This window comes from Nesoenas mayeri (assembly GCF_963082525.1).
Source record: "Nesoenas mayeri genome assembly, chromosome: 11".
Taxonomy (NCBI): Eukaryota; Metazoa; Chordata; class Aves; order Columbiformes; family Columbidae; genus Nesoenas; species Nesoenas mayeri.
The window spans coordinates 4,575,299-4,592,982 of NC_137563.1; the positions used below are offsets into that span (position 1 = coordinate 4,575,299).

The following is a 17,684-nucleotide window of genomic DNA, read 5'->3' on the forward strand; positions in this document are numbered from 1 at the left end:
GCAACAAGTCCAGGGCAAGAGGAGATCACGCAGGAGGCTCAAACCCATGGCAGAATTCCCAGACTGGGAAGATAAAAACCAGCCTCCCTGCTGCAGTGAAGGAGATTCACTGCGACTGCTCAAGCTCCCACTCAGAACTCTCGTCAGCAATGGACAAAGAAAGAAAATGTAACACACCGACTGCAAACGTCTGGACAAAAAGAAAATAAGACTTTATTCTCGCAGTTCTGTTGGCTGACATCACATCGGAATGGACAATACAATACACATAGAGAATAAAGTTGCTATTTGTGAAGTGCAACTTGACTGCCCTTATCTTTACCATTTTCAGGGTAACTCCTGCAATCACCGTTTGTCATGTAGTTGATTATGCAGGGAGAGAGAAGGAATGGAAGAATGGCAGGGAGCGTATCACTGTGTCCGGAGCCACTTCAACCTGCCATCTGCTGCACCTGCACTCCCACCTTTCTCACTATCTCAAGTATCCCAGCCCTATGCATCCCAGAGACCGGCAGGTCTGTATGTGCTCCTGCTCCAGGAGCGTCTCTGCTGCTGCTGTTGGGTTAAATACACACATGCACCAAACTCATATTTTCATTTCACTCTGTTGAAATGTTCTAAACCTGTCACTGGCTGCACACCAACATCAAGGCACTTCATATTTTGGAGCCATATTCAAAGTTACAGTCTAGCACCAGAACTTTGTGCAAATCCTTTACAACTAAAGCACAAGACTGGTTATGAGTTCAGAAGTAGTTTATTTATATAAGGAAAGACTGGCATTACCTGAAGCCTTCCTATTGCCACGAGGCAATATTTACTACCTTGTCCCACATCGGTGTCTTCTTCTGGTATAGTCATTCCTAGAATAAACAATAACAAATACTGTTATAATCAGGAAGTTGGGATGAACAGAGATGCTGCTGACCTGGTTCTATAGTATTCTAGATGCTCCAAATCATACAAAATAACCTTATTGCCTTCTCTAGGATTCGGGCATTACCTCTGGGTTCAGATCAGACGATCTTTCTCAGTTGTGCTGATCTTACATACCTCACATGCATATACAGTACCCACGACAGTAATTTTGGCTGCTGTAGACAAAACAGACACGAAAATTCCATTATACACCGAGATGGACGATAACATTCCCGTGAGTGCTGTTCCGCAGCATGTTACTGGAACCATGTGGTGACTTAATATGTTCAGTGAGTGGAGACATGTTCGGTTTTCTTTGTGAATAATATACCATAATGAGCCTTAAAAACAAGGCATAGCCCAGATTTTTCATTAACTTCATGCTTACATTTAACAGCCGGTTTTAGTTTTTCCTATAATGGACTAAATCTGGGTCATTACGCTGAAAGACTAAAAAAATCCGGATGCTTTGCTAAACACTGCCTGTATCAGTTGTGTAACAGGAGTAACTACTACAAACACAGGAATAATTTCAAAACATACATGTATACTATTTTCCATCTCGGTGTTTCACAAGCAGGAATGTTCAGATTAGCTCTGTTTACTTGCTGGTTGTCTAAGCCTTTAGCTAAGGCTATTTCCCAACTCAAATTCTGAGATACCGGTTTCCTACAAAGCACTTGAAAAAACATCTTCCAAGAGTGACGCTGCTGACTTATTTTAATTGATTTGTCAACTCTTTCACAAGGCTTTTCAAGGAATTCAGTCACAACAAGTAGTGAATCATTTAAGAGGCACTTTAAAGCATTAACGACATTATTGCAAAGCAGCTACCAATTATAAAACAGCAGCCACTTTATTCTTGAAATTTACAACTCCCAATGAACGTCAATCTTTGGACCATGCAAAGGATGATGGCATACAATTTTCTTAAATTATGACCCCAAAAAATGGCTATAAACGCTGCTGGTTGACCTGAAGTATTCTCTGGAGGAAGTTATTTTGTATCAAAATAATTGAATCTTATCTGACAATCAGTTTCTAAATATCACTCTCTACAGGTATTTTTCAGTTCCCATTAAGCTATATAATAAAATAAAATATATAAAGTATGAAAGAAAAAAGCCCCATTTTTTATATAATATATTCAAACGTTACTTGCAATGGAATTCACAATTTCGGTGGCTTATCTTCATTTGCAGCCCACAACAGATAACTAGGATTTTACTGGGGATCTCAAGAGCTTTACAAAGGAGGAACATTAGTGTCCCTTCTAACAAGTGGCAAATTGAGATGCAGCACAAATTTCAACCTCACATACTAAGAGATGGGCAGAAACCCCTTGACTTCTACACAATGATCAAATTTGGCCCCAAATAACTCCTTAGCTTCTAAACCTATATGATATCCCTCACCAAAAGCTGGAAATACTCCTCTGAAATGTTTTCTTAGAAGCTGTATGAGAAGATCGAGGTGGCAGTGCGTGACTTTAAGATTACATTTAAAAAAATCTGTCATTGAACACTAAAGTTAAAAATAACATTGGAAGAAATTGTCACGCTATCTTTCAATTAAATATTATTTTGTGCTTCTGATAAAGGTTCATCTGTGGGTTACCAGGGACACAAACTCTCACTCGATATCCTTCACTGTATGTAGAATGTCCTTGAAATGAAGACAACCTGCGTTGACCCAATGTGAGACCGTTCTGCACCGCCTGCAGTTTGTCAGTTTATCCTTCAAGCAGTTAAATGACAGAACATTGTTTTGATTTTACACTCACCACTATTCCAGACTCTTTCCTGTTACACTCCAGGGAAACAACTACAAACAAGAGCCCCCACACAAATAAATCCCATGCTCTGAGGTACCAGCTCAGCATGAAGAGCAAAAACCACTCACATCAAACTACAGTTAAGAGATTCATATTACAGAAGTATTTTGTTTTCCTTCCTTGCTGTTTCTACACACACAGTTATTTCTTCCATACAACACCTGGTAATTAGCTAATGACAGCTCCAATAGGCAAAGGAACTGAATTCGGCTGCCTCTTGGGAAAAAAAGAGAAACAATATTACCCTGAAAAAGCAGCAGCAAAACATATATGCTTAAAATTGTGTCCACTTCGGACAAAATTTGGCAGATGCATGGCTGCTATCTGCTCACATACAAACTAAACGTTGACTCCTCCACATGAGCAATTCTAATTTTAAATAGGTGGAAAAAGGTTAACTGAGAGTTCTGTGCAGTTTGCAGGGGTTGATAACTGGAATCCAGCAGTTTCACATCACAAAGAGGTGACTAGAAGTGTGAACCGAGAGGACGACAAATTAAATGATGCAGCAGTTTAGGATGGAGCACGAGGGGGTCCTGGTGGACAACAGGATGACCATGAGCCAGCACTGTGCCCTTGTGGCCAGGAAGGCCAATGGCATCCTGGGGTGTATTAGAAGGGGGGTGGTTAGTAGATCCTCCTTCCCCTCTACTCTGCCCTGGTGAGACCACATCTGGAATATTGTGTCCAGCTGTGGCCCCTCAGTTCCAGAAGGACAGGGAACTGCTGGAGAGAGTCCAGCGTAGGGCAACAAAGATGATTAAGGGAGTGGAGCATCTCCCTTATGAAGAAAGGATGAGGGAGCTGGGTCTCTTTAGTTTGGAGAAGAGGAGACTGAGGGGTGACCTTATTAATGTTTATAAATATATAAAGGGTGAGTGCCACGAGGATGGGGCCAGGCTCTTCTCGGTGGCAAACAATGATAGGACAAGGGGTAATGGGATCAAGCTGGAACACAAGAGGTTCCACTTAAATTTGAGAAGAAACTTCTTCTCAGTGAAGGCGACAGAGCCTGGAACAGGCTGCCCAGGGGGGTTGTGGAGTCTCCTTCTCTGGAGACGTTCAAAACCCGCCTGGACATGTTCCTGTGTGACCCCACGAGGCGTTCCTGCTCCAGCAGGGGGATTGGACTAGATGATCTTTTGAGGTCCCTTCCAATCCCAAACATACCGTGATACTGTGATGCTGACCCTGTTGCAAAAGACACGCAGCAATGTAGAGAAGCAACCACAGGAGGAAAGAAAGCACCAGATGAACGGAATAGCTGACCTGACCCTTCAGCTGGAAGATGGCAGCAAGGACCGCAGCCCTTTGGGAGAGGGATGAGGAGCCTCTCGCTCCTGAACTTCACAACCTACAAGTCCAACTTTTAGCTGAAAGAGCACACATTGTAAAAGCCGGTGCCTGAAGCGATCCCGGTGACATTCAGACAGCGCAGTACAGGTGGTCGGATTTCAAACATGGTGAGCAATTCCAGGTCCTACCAACGTCAGAGGACTTTCTTGGTGGATGCCTGCTACAGGGGCCTAAGTGCTGTTTTAATGAAATAATTCTATGCATTCTAGTTGGATAACCTTAACCAAAAGGTCCCTTTAACATGGAGTTTTCCATTTGAGAAGGACAAATTTCATGTATTTTCCCCTGACTTCAAAAGCTTTTTCAATCGTTTCCTTAGCGCCACAGTGTATTGCAAACAGCAGCAAAGACATTCTACTGGATGGCTTCCACTTCGCACAATCTTTTTTCTGCAGCTTTCAACAAGGCTTTCCATTTTAGGCACTTGGTCCATGCTTGCTACTGCCCAAATGAACTCAAAGCAACATAAACAATCTCCAGAATTAAACCTAGCTAAGCAACACCATTTTTTATGTCACTCTGTTGGCAATGGAGCCTGTTGTTCTAATTTTCACTTTTTTTTTTTCCAAGATGGATTACATTTATTCTGTGTAACACACTGGAAAATGTATTAGCTGGGTTATACCACAAGACACCCTATGAATAAAAAGCAACCTGCCTAGAATTAATCAATACATGATTTGCTAACCCTTCCCTAAAAGTGCCTAGAGTAAAAATACACCAAAATGATTGTCTGCTTGTGTAGGTCTATTACTGACAGCATTCCATAGAGTGAAATTGCTTGCTTTACTCTCGCTGATGGCCACCAAGCTCCACACAGAATCCCAGAATGTCAGGGATTGGAAGGGACCTGGAAAGCTCATCCAGTGCAATCCCCCCATGGAGCAGGAACACCCAGATGAGGTTACACAGGAAGGTGTCCAGGCGGGTTGGAATGTCTGCAGAGAAGGAGACTCCACAAGCCCCTGGGCAGCCTGTTCCAGGCTCTGACACCCTCACCATGAAGAAGTTTCTTCTCAAATTTAAGTGGAACCTCTTGTGTTCCAGTTTGAACCCATGACCCCCTGTCCTATCATTGTTTGCCACCGAGAAGAGCCTGGCTCCATCCTCCTGACATTCACCCTTTGTATATTTATAAGCATTAATAAGGTCACCCCTCAGTCTCCTCTTCTCCAAACTAAAGAGACCCAGCTCCCTCAGCCGTTCTTCATAAGGGAGATGCTCCACTCCCTTCAGCATCTTTGTTGCCCTGCGCTGGACTCTCTCCAGCAGTTCCCTGTCCTGCTGGAACTGAGGGGCCACAACTGGACACAAGATTCCAGGTGTGGTCTCCCCAGGGCAGAGCAGAGGGGCAGGAGAACCTCTCTGACCCACTGACCAGCCCCCTTCTAATCCACCCCAGGATGCCATTAGTCTTCCTGGCCACAGCTGTGGGTGAGCTTCTATATGAGATGCCTTGGCAGAAAGATTTACTTTTGCTTTGGCACACTTCCTATTGAAAATACTCCATTACAGACAGGTAAATAAAGATGTGTGTAAAGTTCTTAGTAATGGTTTGTCCAGCCCTTAACATAGTGCAATGCTGCTCCTTAACATCACTAAGTACCCTCAGTATCTCCAAAAGAAGTTGCAAAAGCCTCCAGGAAAGCAGCCATGAAACTGTTCTTTAGGAGGTATCAACAAAATAAACATACATCAGATATTCACATTCTTTATGTGTAAACCTGAGAGAGGCTTTATTTCTCAACACCAAATATATGCTCCTCTTGAATAACAAATATAGTGCTACGCTTGTTCCAGTTAATATCAACAATTTGCAAAGCTAAGCCTGCAAGTGAGCATCACAAATAGAATGCTGTGCCGTTAGAGGTTATATTTAATTTCCAAGTGTCCTTTATGCCAGCAAACCGTTTCCCACAGAGTAACGGCATGTGTTTGTGTGGACAAGAGGAATGTTTCATTTTTCCCGAGGAGCTTCCAGTTGGCTCCAACAACAAAACAGCTTCATTTTCTGCCTTCTTGCTCTATCCTTCTGCCCCATATTTCCTGCAAGACGCAGAACAGTATTAGTAGATTTGTGGTTTTACTTCACTACACTCAAAACCAAATGATTTATGAGTTTTTTGAAGGGTGTAATTGAAGTGTCCAGCGGTCACTAGCAATGCCCATTACCGCCTATCTCCATCAGAACCATTTCTGATTGTTACACGCCTGTGCATGAAACTGCACTGGGTGACTTTCTCTCCCATGCACAACAATGGAAAAAGGCTTTCATGCAAAAAAGGTTGCAGATGTTTACAGCATACCAAGGAAAAATCTTGTGAAAAATCCCAACAAAAAACTAAATTCTTTTTCTTTTTTAAAAAGCCTTAAAAATGACAGCACTGCAAATGAATATTCAAGCAACTATTTTGTTTTGTATTGGAAGAGGGAGTACTTCACACAAACGTCCAGATTCTGGCCAAAACTTTAAAATAACCTAACAGCTTTGGCATGCTGTGGTTAAGACGTTACCGTAAGTCTGACTTGGAAGATGAAAATGTTTCTTTTTTAAGATAAAAAAACTTAGAAAAAAAAAATATTTCAACATTATTTAACATTATTCTGGGACTTTTTATTTGATGTTTTCGAAATAAGTATCTATCTAAGCCTTTTCTTTACCACGTGTTTTTCTGCAGGTTCTGGCTTTGATTTACAGAAAACTACCAACACCCTGACAGACTGTATCTTGTCTCTCCACCAAATATTTTCCATCAATTGTTATGGCATGAAAAAAAAACAAACACCCTATTAGGAAAATATCATATGGACCAAAAAAGATTCATTTGCTTCCAGGAACAAGATGCTCAGAGGGGAGAAAAGAGGGGAAAAAAAAAGCAAATGCTTCTAAGTTGAAAACTAAATGATCAGAAGATCTGAATTACTCAGTTTAGTGACTGGTTATGAACCTGAAGCCTCATCTGGGCTAAGGATCACAAGTTCTTCCAGCTGTGCTGCTTCGCTGGGAACAAAGGGACAAACAAAGACTGGAATTGGTGCTCAGACAGTTTCAAACAAGGGTCTTCTTACCTCATTCAAAATAATCCAACACTACACTCTCTTCCTTTAATCAAGCATACAATGTAACTGGGTGGAACGTTGATCTGGAACATCCGACTCCTTTATCCTTTGACTTGTACACAAAGTTTACCCCAATTACTCAAAGCCAATGCATAATTTATGGAGATATAAGCGTGTAGGTATCATATGCAAGGTTTTGCATCTGAGCTTAGTTTTACCTTTCTTTTGCAGGTGCAAGGGAGGAAAACGAATGGACCACTAACAACCACAGCCTGAACGGAGGGTTAGGTGTGATGCTCCCTGTATTTTCTGTCCCATTTCTCAGTGAAAGACAGTCTGCCAGTAAGTGATGCTCCACAGAAGAGAAAAGCTAGGTTAGGTGTGCCAAAGTGTTTTCATGCCGACCACACACCTCAGCCGTAAGAGACCTTAAAATACACCAGCTGTCTGTAGCTTGTTTCTTTTCACCTGTTTAAAGTACTCAAATTACTTAAGAGATTCAGCACAGACTACTCACAGCAGCAGCACAGTCAAACCTGATAGCTTATGACACTAATAATTATCACAGAACAGATCTTGTCTTGATATTTCTGTATCAATAGTGATCCTTATACTCAGTGTGGGACTAAAAAAATTAACACATTGGCCACAGACAATGCAATACAACCCAGAAAGACAAAATGCCAGGTGCTAAACAAATAAGATTAAGTACAGATTAAATGCATTTGCTAAATATATTTTAGTTCATTTATGGAAGTATGTTTTACGTGTTGCATATTAGTTGTGTAATGCTCACACTACATTGCATGCTCTGAAAGAAAAGGATATAGAGTTTATATCAGTGATCACTTGGCAATTGGAAAATAAATGAAAATGATCCTATCCATCCTGAATTTTTAAGCAGCTGTGTCTTAGCACATTCCCAAGAATCCAGAGACAATGCAAAGGCCAGGGGCTTGCTACTCTCTAGCTGATTTGAACAAAAGTAATTTTATTACAGGGTAGAAAAGTCTTAGCAAATCCAATTACTGCTGCAGTTATTTAATTTGCTTTGCAGATTATGGTTGAATTACCACTGGAAATAAGAACAAATGCAGTGATGTTGCCACTTATTTACCCAAACATTATCGGGGACCAATTCAGCCCCTGGCTAATCCCATTCAACTCGGAAAAGTCAATGGATATGTAACAACCACAAACGCCAAGTGAGCAAGACTGGGAGGGCAAATAAACACTCATGAAAGAAGCCCCAATTCAGTACTATATGCCCTGAAAAAGGCACTCAGGCATGACTATGATGAGTAACAATTTGGACCGTAGCATAAAAAAGAACACTGAAATTCCACATAAGGCTGTCAAAATCAAAAACATCCCTTAGGATTGTGCTATAGTTCGGAGGCATTAACATTGTGGAGGAGCACTGGGATATCATACAGGAGCACCATGTGATTTTGAGAAGTGGAGTAATACAAATGGGAAGAAATTCAACATTACTAAATGCATAAGCATGCACTTGGGGACTAATAACAGTCATAAATTACAGCAACAGAAATGGGATGCAACTTTGTATTACTAATTGGAAGACCACACAATTAAAAGCTATTTTTGCTATGAACTGGAGTATCCTGAGTTGATAACTGAGAAGAAGTCAGGCTGGTATACGTATCGGGTGATTTAGGATGCCAGCAGGATGCACTATACAGAAGAGAAATCTGCTGTATCATGTACTGCCAGTCAAGATAAGAAATATCATTTTCATTACACATCACTACAATCTCATCTGGAAGAAGAGTGTATAGGGCCAATGACCCACATTTTGAAAAGCTGAGAGAAAATACGAACAAGTGCAGAGGAAAGACACAAGGATGAAGAACAGAATGCATTGTGAGAACAGAGGTGTGAAGAAGAGGGCTGGTTTCACTGTGCATAGTCAAGGCCGAGAGGACCTGTCCTCCTTCTGGAAACACATCAGAGCACTAGAGAGAGACAGAGACCCATGGCAGGAAAACTCTCGCTTGATCTTCAGTGAAACATATTCCAAGAATACATCCCTGAAGGGTCAGATCTCTTTAAACGTCCCAGAACATGCAGCAAGCCTTCCATTCAAGCTAAGCAAGGAGCTGAAAGCAAGCTCGTTTGACCTGCATCTTCCTGAAGAGATGCCCTGTATATCAAGGCTGTATTCAATTATGTTTGGAATTACCAACAAACAAGTTAATCTCTTTGTGGAAGAAAACAAAAAAACCCCCACCCTTTCATTTTCATACAGCAATTTACACACAGTGTGCTCTCACTCTTTGGAGACAGAAATTAAACTGAAATATTTTGCCTCCTACAGCACACTGAAGTATATTAAATCCTATCAGCAACAAGAGGAGAGGTTTTCCTCTTCTTCCAAAACTGCAATTCAGTAGGACACCAACAAGAAGTTCATATCCGCCTGCTGGTGTCTGCAACCCATTGCACAGACCTGGTGCAAACCACCTCTTAGCATTCATAATCCCTGGACAAATGTGATTTATGCTTGTGGTATACAACCGCAAAAGGGCAGGACAACTCGTGGTTTGATCCACGCCAGCAGGCGCCGTCACATCGCAAGGTCTCTTCAACTACTGCAAGCGCCAAGGTCAACCAGCCCAGTTCATGAGGGTGTCTGGATGAGCTCCACTGTCTCCTCCTCGAATTTTTCAAAGGTAAATATTCCCATATGTAATACTGAGGTTGCTAAATGTTTTTCTCTGTAGTTCAAAGCAATATGCCAAGACCTGTTTGCCAGAAAAACAGCCTGAAAACAGAATTTATCACAAACACTCAACAGTCTCCACTAACACCACCACTCTGAAGACTTACACGCCTAAACTGAAATTACACATTTTTATACATACTTGCATCAGTATTTAAATAGAAAAGCACTAGTTGGTGTTTTCTAGAGGTGCAAATGCTTTGTGTTTACCTTCTTAAAATCAGGCCATTTTTGTTGGTCTACCAGATTACAAACTTTTGGTTGCTGGAATTCTGCATTACTGGCAATCCCAACAGCTCTCTGTGCCAACGAAACTGAGAAGGGCTTCACATGGCAAAATGGAGAGGCCATGAGTAACAACAGCCGATTTCGTGACAAAAGCTTCTCAAGATGAGCCTGAATTGGTGACCCCACTAAAATTCAGCCTGGTTTTGTACCAGTAAAGGAACCTGAGCCTGGTTTTCAACTGTCTTGTGGGCATCACCTCCAGGGAGACAGATACACACCTGCTGGTGGCCAAGCCTTGATATAGCCAGTGCAATGGACAACAGCGTACTGGGCTTCACCTTCTTTTACTGGGCCAAGGCCATTCCTAAATGAAAAGGAAACACAAAAATACCATGTAGACTGAGATGCAGAATAGCTTTATGCTTTTAAACTACAACTACTAAAGATTTACTGATTTTTGTGACTTAAGTTAGAAACAACCAACCGCCAACCTAGAATTCTGCACAATGTCAGCTCCATTACAAAGCTATTCAAGCCGTACCTGACTTCCATAATATTTCTCTGAGAAAGATACTGGAGCTTATTTCAGAGACAGAGCTGGTTAAGACAAAGAAGCTGAGTGACTTGCTCAAGGTTTGCAAAAAGATCCAGTGACTCTGCCACAGCTGAATTTAGTGGCGAGTTCTTGTCTCCTGAGACCCAGTGCTGTATTTAGGCTGTGCTAATGCAGATGTTTGTCCAGGTAGTTCTCCTGGACTGAGCATCAGCCTGGTGGAAAATGAGAGTGCTTATGGCAACTAACTGTTGCAGTAAATTAAGTAATGGTACCTGTATCTTTTTCTCATGGTGGTTATTCTGTTCAGAGGTAAATGATCCAGAGGAGCATTTCCACACCTGAAAGTAAATTAATATTTGAAAGGGCTCAAAAAGGAATACAAATACCCAAGAGAAAAATGCATTTTAAGATGTATATTAGTATATGTAAGTAGACAATTATGGATATTTATTTCTGACAGAAAGTCGCAAATTCGTGTTAGTAGACACTTAACTGTTTGCCAGAACAGACTATTTACTCCATCAAGTGAATTCATTTAACACTTGTTCACGTATGTTTTGTGATATTTCTAACTATGTCTAACTGTATATTTGAAAAATCCATTTGAAACTAAGTAAATAAGGGTAAACCCAGTTCATTTTCAATGGAAAAAAAAAAAAAGGAAAATAACAATGAAATAAGTAATCATAATCACAAAGAAAGTTCACACTATTTGAGGCTCATTCTTCCCACAAGGTTTTTTTCAATTCTTCTCTTTTTTAATACTAATCACTGCCAAGGAGAAGGAATGAACAATTAAAGTAAGAGTTAGAATTACAAAAACAACCGGGCTACTGGCATGTATGAAATGACTCTTGTGCACTGGAGTTTACAGAATCAGGGTGCTAGGAAATAACTGCAATCTCAAATGTTGTTTTAAAAGCTGAGGAACAACTGTAAACAGCACAAAGGAGCCCTCCTCGCATGGCCACTATGTGCAGCTTGGAGGAAAAGAAAGCAACGTTCCAAGTGTCTCTCTGCCAGGCTGTATTTCTTTCCCCTCAGTTAAATGGGGAAAAGGAGCTATGGCTTTGAAGTCTGATTTTGCAGGTATGAAATATATAAACCCCTCACAAAGGCACCCAGAGCCATACATTCAGCTTCCTCACAACTGGAAGAATTCCACCACCTAACTTCAGTACAAGGATCTGTTTTGATGTGTCAAATATTTTGCTTTGCTTGTTTCATTCCATAACAAATTCTGCATCACCTGTTTTAAACACATATATTAGATATAGGCTAGAGATGCAACTATGTACTTTCCCCTCCTAACCACACAGAGAGAAATTTATTGCAATAGCAGCAGGCATTTCATCCCATTAGCCCCAGTCAGACCCACTGGGCAGGCAGATCTCTTTAAAGAAGCCCAAGCAATGCAGGAGAAGTTGGGAAATTGCAAAATAAAACTCCTCTAACAATTACTCATTTATCTAGTATCAACCGGCTGACATTTGGTTAATTCATACCAGGCTTAGGTTAATTCCTACATGGCTGGCAAGTTTGCAACTGAATTCCTGTTTGTCTTCAAGATTCTTTTAATATTATTGGTTTTCTGAAAAAATACACAGAATTGGGCTTTCATTACACTCGCGAAAGCTTTGTTCCCAAAGCATTGATTTGAATTATTTGACTAGAAGAGACAATGGCTTACATTCCAGGGGTGAAGTTGTCATGAAGTTCTCTGGGGAAAACATCCTACACCCCACACTGATAAAAATAACTGCAACACACAAATGAGGTGCTCTTTTGTCATTAATCATTAAGGAAGACAGGTTTTGATTTTACCTGAGTTCCAAAAGCAAGCATTCTGGAAACGCTTAATGGGAGTGGGTCATTCCAGCTTAGTTTTTTAAGCAAGGTCAAATGTCTGAAGTCTAATCTGAGACGGGACTGTAACCACCATAGGAATACCAGGTAAACACGTACCTCATCCTGCAAATGAAAGAGCGCCTTGACCCCATGCACATTCTCATTGAGGACTGCTGACCCTCCTTCTTCACTGTCCCAGTCTTCAAATCCAGGATTCGTCCTAGAAAAGCCACAGAGAGCAACTGATGTTCAGTACATAAATTTAATTCAATCTACTACAAACTAAGCTGACAATAAGTTCATAAGCTAAATGCCATTAACCCAGCTAGGTGGAAAAAAAATACCAACAAAGAATCTTGATCCTGGTTCTCACATCAGCTATGTGCTGGCTTAACTCATGATTTCAGCCAAGCTGACTCTGAGTCATAACAGTGATGGCTCTTTTCTTGCTTGGCCAAAGACCAACTTCCAAGGCAGGGTCAAACGTCTGGAGGCAGAGAAGACAATGACAGCAAGCATAGCATCTGCTTGTTCCACTTTTTACCAGAACTGTGGATAAAGCAACACGCATCATTCCCCTGAGAGCTGCTTCTCTTTCCCTGTGCTCTCATGTCTGTCCAAAATGCTCTCACCATATCACCACCCCACATATTCAGAGCTGCAGCGATGGTGAGGAACACATAAGACCAAGCTTTTCTCCTTTATGAGATACAGGATATGTCACAACAGCACTTGTGGTAGGGCCTTTTTATAGTTGATAAAAAACTGGCACGTCGGCATATTTTTGAAGTTCATTTTCAGCCGGATCAGCGAGATAACCTGACTCACCACATAACAACATGAGTCTATGCAAGGTCTACGGCTGGACTGTGCTGAGCAGCATAAGCTGACTAGAAACCTCAGAATCTCACCCCGCAGACACAGTGCTGAAAAGCGATGGCAGCAACCAAGTCACCTCAAGACAGGACAGCTGATGCTCTTACAGTAAGTTGGGGCAGATCTTTATTAAAAACCAAAGGTAGCAAGGCAGTAACAAATTAATCTTTCCATTCTCCTGAGGAAAACAGAGGCAGCAATTGCTGCAAAAGGTTCAGGTCAGTGATGGCAGGGTACAGGGTATCACCTAGAATCCTGTTGTGCATCACCAAAGAACTAACAGAAGGGATCTACAGCTCAACTGCTAACATATGACTATAAAATCTTACACATCAGTAACACAGACGAGAAATGAATCACTGGCCCAGATCCACAATGCTTCAGGTCTGGATGCAGCCACAAAAGTGACAGTGGGCAAGAGAAATGCAGTGGAGCAGCTGCTGGACAATGAAATGACAGCGATCAGTGCTGGTGACACATGGCCATGAGCAATCCCACATGTTTAAGGTGGGTGCCTTTCAACAACTGAAACTACATAAGCCTAAGTCTTTACTGTGATGTAACTAGTCAAGTTTACAGCAACTTAAGACACCATATTCCATCTGTACTAAGTTGAAGAAATCATGCAGAATACATTCAAACGCTCCCTCACCAGATTCACTTTAAAGTCTCTGTCCAAAATTAAAGTTCTGAAACAACCCAACTGCCGAACGTTAATTTCAGAATTACCGTAACTGAAAATACCTCCACCCATGAATGGGAACAAAACCACTATAAACCAGTGTAAATATCAGTATTTTAAGTAAGGAGCTACGCAGCAGCATTTTATTCTTAAGGTATACTCAAGGAAACTACTTCTGGAGGAAAGCCACCCTTGTCGACAGCAGGTTAGATGTCATTTGGTGTATCTTCAAGGTGCATCTCAGACAGTTAAGAAGTTAGCAAGCCTGGGAACAATCCCTAAACATGCTTCAATTCAAAGCACTGGGCTATATATTAATATTGATGATTCAAGTGTGAGCTGGGAAGAAATCGCATCACTGTATTTCCCAGCCCAGTTACGCTGACTCTGTGCTGTAGGACGGATCTGAGGTTCAAACACACTCCCCGCCCCTGCATCACAGAGCCCATCTCTCTGTCTCAACTTCTATAGCCAAAGCCACAGGCTATTTACACATCCCTTCAACAAATTACACAATTTAGAGAAATAAAATACCATTAGGCAGGAGGCAAACTGACTCTCAAACAAAGGCAATACATGACAACGTAAATTAAGGCATAATATATGTGCAGGACCCAATGGCTGTCCAAATAAGCACGCAAGCCAAATCAAACCACTAAAAGCATTTTCCTTTTGGATACAATAACTTTGTCATGCACATAAACAAAATAAGAATTCTTTTCTGTGCACATTTTTTTTTCCATTCCAATAGAAATTCTTGAAGTGACACTAATAATCAAAAAGCAGTGACAGTAAACGTAACTCAGACAGCTAACAAATTTCTCAGCTTTTATCATCCAAGAGCATTTATAAAAATAAATATACTTCACAATTACGTGGCTGCTAAGCCTGAAATTGCTGACACGTGTTCCTTTGGCATGGCTGGAAGCCCCAAAAACAAAAGTCATAGTTTTTAAATTTAGCTTTTTGTTTGGCAATGTCTTAGAAATATGTACCAGATAACAAATAGCAGTCTAAATTTTGCCCTGACTTACAAAATCACTGCAGGGGGTATGTGGGGCTATGAGTCAGAGAAATGTTTAGCACATAGACATTACAACAAACCTCTCAGCAGCTTGTTCCAATAGTCCATTCTGCGTGTGTTAACCTTGTAGAGCTCTAACAATACAGTGCGGATTTTGATAAAGAACAAGCAGTTTGTGTGTCATATTTTGTTAGAAGCTTATGATCAAAATATATTGAAAAGGGGAAGAATTAGAGGTGAACAGGTTAAGGACAAAGCTTTCTCTTTAGCTTAAACAAGCCTGTGAGCGCACTCCCTGGGATAAAAGGGATCACCTAAGACACGGCATACCAGGGCTCACACCTCTGCTAGAGCTTTTAAGTTAATAATACCAGTGTCACCAGTGTGTGGAGCCTATCTGGGAGAGTAAACTAGGAAACAACTCTCTGGGAGGTTGTATGTGAGCCTTCTCTGGAGAGCTCTCCTAGTTAACAATGGTAAGCCGGATACAGCATTATCGCTTTTTATTTTCACGCTAACTGCTCGAAAAGCCATCTGCATCTCTAGATCGAGACTGACAGCGTTCAGTTTCTACCATATAATTCTAAAGAACCCCAGAGAGATGGGAAATGGTCAAGTCAGGACAAGCTGGAGCTGTGCCACAGCGTTTGTCATGACTTCTTATTGCTGTGACCATCTGCAACTGCGACAATACAATGTCACCTGGTCTCAAGACAAGTCGCAGCTGTTTCTCCCCAGGCTCCTCGCCTGACTCCGAGAAGGGGATGTACACACACAGCTCCGCTGCTGCCAGCGTGGAATTGCAGAATCGTCCTCTACCTGCTTTAATATCAACTACAGTTCGCTGCAGCTGCTCATGAGATGGACCTTGGCAGGTCCCACATTGCAGTCAGGCAAACTGGCATAGATCTCAACTTGGCGTCGTACAGACAGCTCAATTCAAGGGGGTGGCATGCTTTGATGACAGCTGTCACAGAACCATGACATATTCATACCTCAGTGTGTTCCTGCATCTTTTACACTAGTGCTGCTACCTCGGTGACAAACGCTCATTTAGGTTTTTCCACAGGAAACAGATGCAAAGTACATCTGATGTAAAAGTCAGCAATTATACTGTTATTAATAAGAAATATTCTAGGATGCTCTGAGAGCTTCTGCTAACTGAATAGCACACGTGCATTTTTTTAATTTCTTCTTCCAGTTTCTTCAGAAGAACAGTTTTAACAACCCAGTGCCACCACCAGCTGGATACCTTAATGAGCTTCCCCATAAATTGGTAATTGCGTGTCGTTCATTTTCATATTAAACTTTTCTCCTCTTCAGCTCCAGACACAACCCACAGACACAGCAAGTGCACAACGTGTCTCCATCACACTGGTGTGTTATTACCATTTACAGCAGCTGCACAACTCAGAGGAAACCAGAGTTTAGTTTACTCTGCTACAAAAGAGAAAGCATATAAATGGGCAAAAAATGCTTGTTAAAACCAGCACATGTATCCCTCCTCTTGGTCTGGGTATAATTGACCATTTGTTGAAATCCAGCCCCGATGGTCCCCACTCAGAAGCCAGTATTGCTTAAACCTGAAGTAAACCAGTTGTCTTCTGGGCAGGAATCCACCATGCGACCCAGGAACCTGATGTCAGCCGTCATTACAGAAAAGGGCTGTCAGAGGGGACCACAGAAGTGAGGACAACGTGCAAGAGATTCATTATTTGAGTAAAATTAGAGGAGCCACATAAAGCTCTTCCCACTGAAGAGATTAGTTAGTAACAGATTCAGGTACTGAGGATGCATGGCAGAAATATCCCCTTTCTGTTACGCTGCAGCATGTTTTCAAAGATGCTCTATGTTCTCATAATGATCAAGGGGACAAATGTTCATATTGGCACCGATATGTCCCTTGTGTGTGCAAACAGTGAACAGCCTATGCATGAACCTTGCCCTTTTGGATCTCCAGTTGCTACTGTGAATGTTCAAATACCTTTCCTGTGCTTGCAATGTTTGAGATGAACCTAAGCCAAGGATTTAGTCTGTGCCTGCTGAAGTTCATGGGCTTTCAAATCTGGGAGTTTGGCTCGAATCCATCTTTACATAATAGCACCAGCCTGCTAGAAAATTTGTTCCTCCATGTAAAAGCACTGCATGCTAAGGTTTATAGCCTGGTAATGATACACAGGCTGTTGTTTGTTACTTTTTTGCAGTTGGTTTTTGTTTGTTTGTTTATTTTTGGTGGTTTTAAAACTCCATAAGGTTCGACACTTAATTCTACCACAAATGCCTTCTCTGCTGGATTTCCAGTTCCTAAGAATCCTACAGTCTCTCATTTGAATGAAGGGTTGTTACACGAGGCCATTCTGCAAAAATTTCAGTGCAAGTTGAAATGGACGTCTCTAAAAACAATCATACAGTTTTCACATCCTCTTTTGCAACAAAAGTCTACCCATTTATGAAGATCAGGAGAAATTTGTTTTGGCCTCATGCACACAAAAATACTGCTGGCAAAGTACATTATACAATTTTCCATTTCCCTTGAACTCATCAGTAGATGGACTGCTC

At 41.4% G+C, this 17,684-nt stretch overlaps 1 protein-coding gene across 1 annotated transcript in view; it reads right to left on the minus strand.

Annotated features, from left to right (window-relative positions):
- Positions 1 to 17,684, minus strand: part of ARNT2 (aryl hydrocarbon receptor nuclear translocator 2) — a gene marked incomplete at both ends in the record, with an annotated part of 97,268 nt that overhangs the window by 27,211 nt on the left and 52,373 nt on the right. The window contains 4 exons of the mRNA XM_080351116.1: positions 787 to 863; positions 10,418 to 10,503; positions 10,968 to 11,033; positions 12,661 to 12,763. Coding sequence (XP_080207242.1) covers positions 787 to 863; positions 10,418 to 10,503; positions 10,968 to 11,033; positions 12,661 to 12,763 — 332 coding nt within the window. The remainder of the gene's footprint in view (positions 1 to 786; positions 864 to 10,417; positions 10,504 to 10,967; positions 11,034 to 12,660; positions 12,764 to 17,684) is intronic.